The 10,371-nt window shown below is 46.5% G+C and overlaps 1 protein-coding gene across 1 annotated transcript in view; it reads right to left on the reverse strand.

Moving 5' to 3' along the window:
* DUSP10 (dual specificity phosphatase 10) overlaps positions 1 to 10,011 on the reverse strand; it is a 43,798-nt gene extending 33,787 nt beyond the window's left edge. Inside the window, exons 1-2 of the mRNA XM_004699922.2 lie at positions 9,938 to 10,011; positions 6,945 to 7,798 (exon numbers count right to left, since the gene is read on the reverse strand). Of these exons, the coding sequence (XP_004699979.1) occupies positions 6,945 to 7,755 (811 nt within the window). The 5' untranslated portion in view covers positions 7,756 to 7,798; positions 9,938 to 10,011. The remainder of the gene's footprint in view (positions 1 to 6,944; positions 7,799 to 9,937) is intronic.
* Positions 10,012 to 10,371: the final 360 nt, after the last annotated feature.

The following is a 10,371-nucleotide window of genomic DNA, read 5'->3' on the forward strand; positions in this document are numbered from 1 at the left end:
ATTTCATTTATCACGGAAGGGTCTAGAACCGATTAACCGCGATAAACGAGGGTTCACTGTATTCCCAATCTAACACTTTGAGATTGCCACAATTATACCCTCTTGTATGAATGAGGGGATTTAAGGAACTAAGGGATTAAGTGCCGCGCCCAAGAACACATCACTAGTAACAGGAGGACTTAGACTAGAACTCAGGCCAGCTGGATCCAAAGTCCTGCCTTAATCTCACCACCATTTACTACAAAGCAAATATTTGTCATATTTGGATGTTAAAGATAGAGGCTAAAAATAACAGCAAAATATTAAATGTTATTATATCATATATCTTAAACAAAACAAAAATGACCACATTCCATTCCTGAGGGACAAGAAAGGATTTTTGCTTCCCCCTGTTGTCTTAGTTATTTAGTGCTGCTATGATAGAAATATTGCAAGTAGATGCCATTACCAAACCAGAGAAGTTTAATCTCTCACAGTTTAAGATGCTAACCGTCTCAAATGGAGGTAGCTTTTGCTTCCTGGGTCCTTGGACATCTCTGTGTCTGGGCATCTGTGTTGCTCCATCTCTATTTCCTAGATTGTGCTTAATCTCTTTCAATATCTCCAACGAGACAGAGTCAAACAGCACTCCATACTACTGCAACCTCATTAGTTTCACAAGCACAACCCGTTCTCAAATGGGATTATCATCATGGGCAAAGAAGATTAAGGTTTACATCTCATAAATTGATGGGGAACAATTCAATACATATTATTCCATCCTTTGACCCCTCCTAAATGCAAGTCCTTGCCACATGCAAAATACATTCACCCAATCATATCATCCCCAAAGTCTTAACTCCAAGTCCAAAAATCTCATCTTCTGAATCGCAGTGGGGTATTAAGTGTATTTCATCCTAATGCAAACTGTCTTTTCATCCATAAACCTGCAGAAGCAGGAATAAAAATTATCTGCTTCCAAGGCACAGTGGTAGAACAGGTACAACGTAGAAATTTCCATTACAAATGAGAGAAATTGGAGGGAAAGTAGGGCACCAATCAAGTCCAAACCCCAGCAAAAACAAAGGACATTAGCTCTCAAGGGTTGAAAATAGTCCTCTGGGCTCTAAGAGCATCTGGACAATAGCCTTGCCCTCCAGATCCAGGGTATTGGCCCATCCTCTGGATTCTGGGCGGAGCTTCAGCTCTACTTTCCAGACCCACTAAGATGGCAAGTCTACCCCCATGGTTTGGGGCAGCCCTAACCACCTAGTCCAACAGCCTCCATCCTTCTGCCCTAAGGTGCATAAGAACCTCACCTTCCTTGGGTCTGGGTAGTGGGGCCCACCCTATGGCACACCGTTTGCCTGCAGTCCCAGGCTCCAGAACTAAGTTAAGATCCAATGCTTTGAACCTTCATCTTCCCCCACCCCCTCTGTCCCTACTCAGAGGACAGCAGAGCTAGCTCCTTTGCACCGTTTCCTGCCTGTAGAATTCCAAGAGGGAGGTGACTTTGACTTGGTTTCTTCTGTTCTTTCTAGGTTTTCTTCAGTCTATACTGATGGAGCCTTTCTTCCATCGTAGTTAGATTCACCGGTCACAGGCTTAATCTTTTGAACAAAAGATTGTGGACCCATGTCTTTGGGGACCATTCTAGGACGTGTGTCCTTGGTTTGTGTAACAGGATTTTCCAAATCTTTAAGTTCTGTTTCATGTTCCACAGTTCATTTTTAAATCCATCCCTTTCTCCGTGTATTTGACCACATATAAGTGGCCAGGAAAAACCACATGGTCCATTTACAATGTTGCTTAGAAATCTATTCAACCAAGTATCCAAGTTCATCACTTCAAAATTCTACCTTCTACCAAACATTTGAACACAATCCACACAATTTTCTGCTCCTGCATGAAAAGCAATGCCCTTCCTTCACGGTTCAGTCACATGTTCGTACTTTCCTTATACAGCCTCACCAGGGACACCTTTAATGTCCAGTTTTCTAGCCACAGTCTGTGACTGGCACTATATGTCTACTCTGAGATGGGAGAGGCTTTCTCTACAGCTCCCCTCCTTTCTGCTGGTCCATCAGAATCACATTGCATGTCATGAGCTCTAAGACAATCTAGTTTTACTTTTGGACACCTTAAATTCTTCCAGCCTCTACTCATTACTCAATTCCAAAATTGCTTCCACATTTTAGGTCTCTTAGAAACCACCCACTCTGCCAGTACAAAATTCAGTCCCATTTACCTAGTGCTGCTATCACAGAACTCGCATAAGGCGGTGCCTTTACCACACAGGATTTATTTACCCACAGTTGAAAGAAAAACTAAAAGATGGATTTCAACTTCTAGTGATCCTACAGGACAGAATGGCCTCATTTGGGTTCTGAGGCTCTACATCTTTATGGACGTACACTGCCACACCTTTCTCCCACAGAGCAAGTGGTGGGCTCAAACCATCAACTTTCGGTTAGCTTCGCCCTCTGTAGCCATCTACAAATGCACATTCCGAGAAGCTTCTCTCAGGGAAGGCTTCCTGTGGACATCCGCTCTGAAGAAAGGCCCTGGTCTCTTCAGGTTCTGCTTCCTGGTACCTTGGAGACATCCCTGTGTCTTGGCATCATAGCATCTGCCTTCCCCCATCTCTGTTTGATAGTTTGTGTTTACTCTCTCTTTACATCTCAAAAAAAAAAAAAAATTGACTCAAAACACCCCCTACACTAATCCTGCCACATGAACATAACAAAACAACCCATTCCCAAATGGGATTACAGCCCTAGACTTAAAGGTGAGGGTTTAAAATGCCTCTCTCTCTCTTTTTTTTTTTGGAGGGGACACAATTCAAACTAGAACACTCATCAAAATAAAACAGCAGTGGAAAGAATATTTCCACAAGGTCTGTGATTTCTTAGTATGATCATTCACACTGTCCCCAAACACTATATTGCCCACAAGTATTTGTTTCTGATTCATTTTCTGACTGTAGACAAACGTTCAATATGTTGCTCATTTCTCAGGAGATATGAAAATCAGAGTCCATATGCCATCAAATCTCTTCTATAAACCAGCCTTCTGAACTCCTTCCCCCGCCTCCCTGTGATCCCCAGTAAATACCTCTGGTTCATAAGCAGGCCTGTCTTGCAGCAGTCCTTTGTTAATCTTTGTTTTATAAGAGCCCAGAGCAAGTCTGGGCATGGCGTGGAAAAGGGGAGAGGGAGACATACCCCAGGAAGGCACCTGGAGCCCTCCCACTCTGAGGGAGGGAAGCCTTCTCATAGACCTGACAGCCCATCAGTCACAGAAGGAACCTACATTTGAAAACAATCTCAAATAATTGTCACATAACACAATTATTTAGGTATGAACATGTCTGTCTTATACTGTAACTATTCCAGCTTGATTAAAGACCTTAAATGCAAACATTCCAAATATTTAAATCTTGAAAAAGTTGTCTATTTTGCCCTTTAAAATATTTCAACCGAAAGAGAGAGAGAGAGAAAGAGGGTACAGAAATCCTAGCAATTGTCTACTTTAGGTGCTACATATAAACATGTTTGTTATATTGTTTGCTACTTTCTGTATGCTTGAGAATGTTCCAAAATACTTTAAATTTTTTAAAGGCATATATTTTCTTTATGGAGGAAGAGATGGATGGGCAAATGACAAAGTATTTTCCCTGAAGCCAATCTTGCCAAAAGGAATGGGGCCTTTTAAACATCAGGTAAACCTCATTTTGGAATACCCAGAGTTAGCTAGCCTTCTCACTCACTTTAAATAGAAATGATATTAAAAATCAACTTGGGAAAAAATTATAACTATTTCCAAGCCTCCACTAAGTTCTAAATATTTGTTCACTTGGATCATTTTCGCCAGGTAGGGTAGAAGCACACATATATACTCCAGGAGCTAAGACGACAAAGAGAATTCAGACATAGGTCAGAACAGGAAAGGGACTGTAAATGAGAGCGGCCACTTAATCCCAAGGGCTTGTGGGCCTCTGATCAGTTTCTTCCCACCCTGACACAGCATTACTAAAATGGCAATGGGGCAGCCAGTCTCTTGACAGGCAGCACCAAACAAGGAGAGCGTGGCACCCGGACAGGGCACAGAGAACTTGGACAGGGAGGGTAGCAACCAATGTTTACAAACATAAACCAGGGAATCAGATGGGCCAGCCATAAATTACCCAGCATTGCACTGAAATCTCTGAAAATAAATTAGCAAGGCCTTAGAAGTTTCTACCTTATGTTCTAACTAACCAGTACCACTACAGAAACGACTCCTGCCTAAATGGTTCCACGACCTCTTGCTGAAATGAAATGTTAGGGCCCGAGGTGGACGAGGTTTACAGAAAGCTCAGCAGAGAAGCAAGACCAAAATGGTCAGCTTGACCCACAGAAGAGTATACTTCAGGAGAACCTGGGAGAAGTTGCTGGTCAACCCTTTGAAGAGATACTCCCCTGTCCATAACACCAGGCGTGCAAGGCTACTAACCTTTGGTTGGCCCGGATGAACGGATACATTAGGGGGAGCCTAATGTCCACCCCTTTCCCTTCTTTCCCATCTTGGTTTCAATCTCAGCCATTATAGCAAAAGAGACCAAAATAATAATGATAAATAAAGCAAATTCCAGACCCCTTTGCTCCCAAACTCTGTATTTTTAACTAAACCCCTATATATTTGAAGAGAAAGACCCAAGAAACTACAAAGAATCCAACCTCTACCACGAGAGCGTCTTCCAAATCGACCGCCGCTGTGTCTCACCGACCTGAAAATGAGGAGCCCTCAGAGTGGCCGCCGGGGCGCCCAGTGGTGAGGTCAGCAGTGTGTCCAGCCCCGCCCCACCGAGGCAAGCTGACTGCCGGTCACAAGGAACAAGCCCAGGCTGCCCTGAGTCTCAGCGGCACCCACAACAAGGGGGGAGAGGCAATCCCATTCTCACCAGGATCACGGAGAGTCCCTGCTCAGAGCAGCCCTGAATGCAACACCACAAGTACACTGCACAACAGAGGCTCGGATCTACAAGTCTTTCTAATCACTCCCATTTTTAAGTTGGCTGGTCATCTTAATTTGTATTCCTTAGTACCAGTCCTTAGATCACCCAGACACAACAGACCAGTGTTGCTCGTTTCTTAGCCAAGAACACCTTGTTGTCCACGAGGAAAAGGGAGATTGTCCCAACTGTTGGCTACCATTCTTGATAAACTCTTATAAAGGGGAACTGTGTAGATGGTATTTCTCCTCTGAAACAGACAAAGCAACTATGATCATGGCGCGGAAACAATAACAGGGTAACTCTGTTGGGAATCACTGAAAGCCAACCAAACAAGAATACAGAAACAATATAACCCTGTGCTAGAGGGAAGTGATCTGAACATATTTACAGCCTGAAGGAAACTCATCTACAACCAAAAATGTCTGAGGATGGCCGAAATCTCTGGGTGCAACGTCCACAGTAGCGCCCTTCTGTTTAGAGCCAACAATCCTTTAGGAAAGTGATGCCTTTGAGGTAGTGGAGTCCAGTGAGGGCAAGCTTAAGAGCGCAAAGGATAGGAATGGAGAGTCTATCACAGGATATCAGAACGACCATAGTCCCTAAAATACTCCCTAACCGAAGAGCGAAGGAATGCATCCTTGGGAAGAGAAGGGCAGAACGACTCTATGGAAAATGTCCAAAGGAACTCAGCAAGACCTGTCCTCAACATATTTGGGGAGACTGGTTGGAGATGTGGCACAAAAATTGTATGCTCTGGGCTCAAGACCTTACTAAGACAGAGAGAGAGAGAGAGAGAGAGAGAGAGAGAGAGAGCGAAGACTACCTCTCATTACCACCACCTGGCAGAAGGCACTGAGTAGGAAGAAGTATGCAGTGCACCCAAAGAATATAGTCTCTGATGCAAAAAGGTGCAACTGAAATAGACACAAAATGAAGGCACCCAACAGATCAAGGAACAGGATTGAGGAAGGAGAAGATAATCCAGCAGGTGATCCAGTCCTTCTGAAAGGACTCAAAGGAGTCTTGGTAAGGCAGTGGGTTAAGCATTGGGCTGCTAATTGTTAACATAGGCAGTTCAAAGCCACCAGCTGCTCCACAGGAAAAAGATAGCTATCTGTTCCCATAAAGATTTGCGGCCTCAGATACCCTATGGAGCTGTTCTGTCCTGTCCTGTAGGGTCAGTATGAGCCAGAAGTGACTTGGTGGCACTAGTGAGTCAAGACTCAAAATCAAGACCCCAGAGTAGTTCTTTGCTCCCTGTGCTTTGCCGGGTGTCCCACCACCCCATCTTGGGAGGACCCACAATACCCAAAGGTTGTTGAGAGATTCGGGGCTAGTTCATGGAAACGTTTCTGTCGCCTTGATCTTTGGTTAGAGGATATGGATGCATTTGGTGAACCTGTCCTTTCCAAGAGGCCTTATAAATCACATTCAAGATCTCTGCTCTTCTTGAAGGTCACTTGATAAAACACAAATGCCAATCTGGTCAAAGTTGAGAAAGAGGAAAAACCACCCACAGAACTGGTACCAGCTGGTTTACCTGAAGTTCATCATAGTTGCTGCTCCCCACAACCCATCCACATAAGTTAAGTCTGAGAGAACATAACTTCTGAACAAGTTATTGATTGGGATATGGAGTTACCAGAGGAGACATGGCTTCAGATAGCACGCAGCATAAAGCCCCTTTTTTCAGGAAGATGAGAGTACAGTCTCACAGAGGTAAGATAATGTACACAATGCAAGTTATAAACCAACTCTAGGACCCAGACCTTCTGCCTTCCAGTTCAGTGTTTCAGTTTGTTTACTTTGATTTTTATTGTTATCCCAAAGTAATTAAAAAAAAAAGGATATGGAAGGGAAGACAAGAAGAAGGCTTGTTTGGGTCTGTTGCAGGCAGGAGGAGGAGACTGCTGTTCTGAAAACCCACGCTCATCAGGAATGTGCTGAGGAGGGGAGTCGGGGACATTACCTTTCAACACCAGCGGTTCTTTGCCCTCTCTCTTCAGAGACTCGAGGACGATGTGGAGTGGCTGGGAGGGCATCACTCGGCTGGGCTCATTGGTATTCTCATCGTAAACGATAATTTCTTTGGAAAAGATCCTCTTGAAAGAGTCCTTGCCTTCCCTACAGGAAATCAAGTCTAGGACGGTGATCTTGCCCTGCTGCAGCCTCCGCCGGCTGATCTTATCGGCACAGTTAATGTGGACAGCTCCTTGGATGTGACTCTTGTTATACTCCATAAAGGGTCTGCAGTCGATGATGACGGGGCTCTGACTCGGAAGGTGACTCTTGCTGCACTTGGTCATCTTCTTCGCCAAATCATTGGGGTAGATGATTTTGATGCTGGCTAGCTGCTTGGGGGTTCCTGACACAGGGCTGCCCACCCCACACGCTGGACTTAAAGGGCCTGTGTTCTCATTGTTGTTGACCATCTGGTAAGCAGGGCAGGTGGTAGAGGTTCCGATGGTGGTGGTTGCAGTGCCGGTGGCGATGGCTTGGTTTGGGGCCTGAGTGTCCTTGTCGTAGGTTGCCACAGTGCAGCAGCTGGCACCGCTGCATCCACAATTTAGGGAGCGGGCAGAGCCGCTGGATGAGGGCATATACGTCAGATTCGCAGCCTTGAGGGACACAACGGTGGTGGTGATGACAGGAGTATGGCTGTCACTGCCTGGGTTGGCAGAGCCAAGGTAGCTAGAGTCTAAACAGAGGTTGAGATCCTGAGGTCGGACAGGCCTAGACAGTGCCACTACTACCCTGTCGTCTAGAGGAGACGGAGGCATGAGGAGGCTGAAAACTGGCAATTCAAGAAGAACTCAAGACAGTCTGCAAAGAAGTGGGGGGGAGAAAAGGGGGAAGAGAGAATGAAGTCACATGACATGAAAAGCAGTCTGGTCCAGTCCCGCAGGAAAGACCTTTGCAACCTTCTAAGCAAAGTCATCCGAAGTGCCCTTTAGTGTGCTGTGCTCCGAGCTGGAAAGCCCCTTTCCACTTACTCAACGAGGATGCACCTTGAAGGCCCCCATCTAATTTGGTTGGTGAGGGTACATTCCACATAGACTCTAGGCAGACTTTGATGAACAACCTTTAAAGGACTGATATCAAAGTGCAGCCTTGGAAAAGGTGACAAAACACGGTGAATTAGTCAAGCTGCTGATTTAAAAGGAGGGCATTTAAAAAGGCCCTCTATTCTGTGCCTCAGCTCCTCAGCAGAAGTATACTGCAACCATCTGAGAATCCCCATGTGTCCACCTTTGCACACTTTCCATGTAATTCCTTCGTCCACTGCAAAGGCAAAAGGATGCTCAAGAGTACTGGTGTGGCTCTCAGAAATACACAGCAGTTAAAGCTACATCAGGGGGCCAGGCCAACTTTCTGCAAATCAGAACGAAAGTGTTCCCTTAAAGGAAAGTCTTTCACGAGACCTATTCTTCCTCTTCCAGGCTACCAAGCCCTTTGAAAACTACAACACGGGGTCATCTTAATTCCACCCATGTTTCCTATTAGCCTCTTGTAAATGCATCTGCATTGTGCCCCGTTCACTACAGACTGGTGTCCTAAAACAAAACCTCAGGCCCAAGACCCAGTCCTGGAAACCCTAACCTTGGCAGACCCATCACATAGCTGCTGCTGCTGCAGTCCTCCCCTGCCCTCCCCCAAGGACAAGACCCCCCTCACCCCCCAACGTTCCTCCTTCCTTTCCATCCATGGGATGTCGTCAGCTAATCTGTATATTTCAATCCCATACAGATGCCCTGCCAGGCCTTTCAAAAGAAGATTGAACTTGACAAAGATTCCATACACAGGACTTCCCAATCAACCTATTCTTGTTAAAGGAGGCAATTAAATGTTGCCCAACTGGCCCACCACCAGTCTCCTCAGAGTGCCTGCATAGGACCAAGTCATCCTCCCTGTAGACACAGGGGCACTCCACACCAAGGACCTGCTTGCCTGGCGCCTGTCCTATTAGACAGGGTCACAAAAAAGAAACCCAACCCCAGGCAAGAGCTGTTCACCTAAACGAACTTTAAGAGCTGTCTGGAAAAATGTCATCTATCATCCCTCTACACACAACTGTCACTATTCTCGGAAGTGTCATAGGCACAATCGCCCCCCCCTTCCCAACACACACACACACACACACACACACACACACACACACACACACACGCATCAAGTCCCCAGATCCCCACCGACTCAGGTTTCTCTCACCCACCTTTGGATGCTAGTGAAGGAGCCAAACCAAACCCTGTCCCTCCCTCCCCTGCGTAGTATTTTTTGAAGAGCGAGTACTATTCCAGGAGATATAACTGTTTCCCATCTAGAGCTAACAGTGAAAAGCCGTTGCTATTGTGGGACCTGACAGAGTCCGTCCCAGGATCAACAGTACATTTCCTCGGAGAGGGGATGCAAAGCGTGTCCACGCCGGGACCCCCATATAGCACCCAGAGTGCGCGGCTCGCACGCACGCACAGAGTGTACAACGAGATCTGCAGCCCTGCAGCAGACGGCCGGGCCAATATATTGCCCATGAAACCAGCCAGTCTGGCCCAGAAAACCTCCGGGGCAAATACAAGCTATCCACCTCTCCTGAATCGCCTTTCCACCACTAGGCTGGGGCTGGCAAGGAAATTCAGTGGTTAGAGACACCCCTTCCCCACTCCAGGGCACTGAACCTCCCCCTTCGCAACACAGCTCGCTAACAAGCCTCAGGCAATTAAAAAAACTACCGCAAAGCATCCCAACAAACCTCATTTTTCCTTCGCCCCACAATCCAGGTAGACTGCAGAGAAAGTAAACGCCCTGGACAGCAGAAGCCAGAACCTTATAACCTCACCTGCTGTGGCTCCCCACCGTGCCCCCCGTCAGCATCGCATCACACACACATACAACATACACACATACACACACACACAGCCTTCTACTCCTCCACTCTCAGTAGTAGTCGCGGTGACTTCCACTTACTTCATAAATAAGTGTAGCCCTCCACCATTTGGCGCTCCGCTTCAACTATGGCTTCGCACATTCAACCCCCATTCACTTGGCTTCATTGATCTCCAGCAGTAACATAGTTACTTTCTCTTTTGCTACACTGTAAATGTACGGTTCTGAGGGGGCGGGCCCGCCGCCGACCGGCGGTGCCCTGGGCCAATAGAAATCTGGAGAAACTCCACCGCCACCTCACAGTGGCTTGTAGCCAATAGACGATCGGAGGGGGCGGATCCAGGGGCGTGACAACAGCCTCTTTAAGGCGGAGTTATCGGACGCTGCTCCGAGTGTTCGGTGTTATAACACCGGTGGTGATGTCATTGGCAGCCAATCAAAAACTTAAAAGAGCTAACCCGGGCCCGCGCAGAGCAGCTGCTCTCTATTTACACGTAAACCAGACGGCGGCCGGG

The sequence above is a fragment of the Echinops telfairi genome, unplaced genomic scaffold (genome assembly GCF_000313985.2).
Source record: "Echinops telfairi isolate 266 unplaced genomic scaffold, ASM31398v2 ScPeMD7_7424;HRSCAF=8462, whole genome shotgun sequence".
Classification (NCBI taxonomy): Eukaryota; Metazoa; Chordata; class Mammalia; order Afrosoricida; family Tenrecidae; genus Echinops; species Echinops telfairi.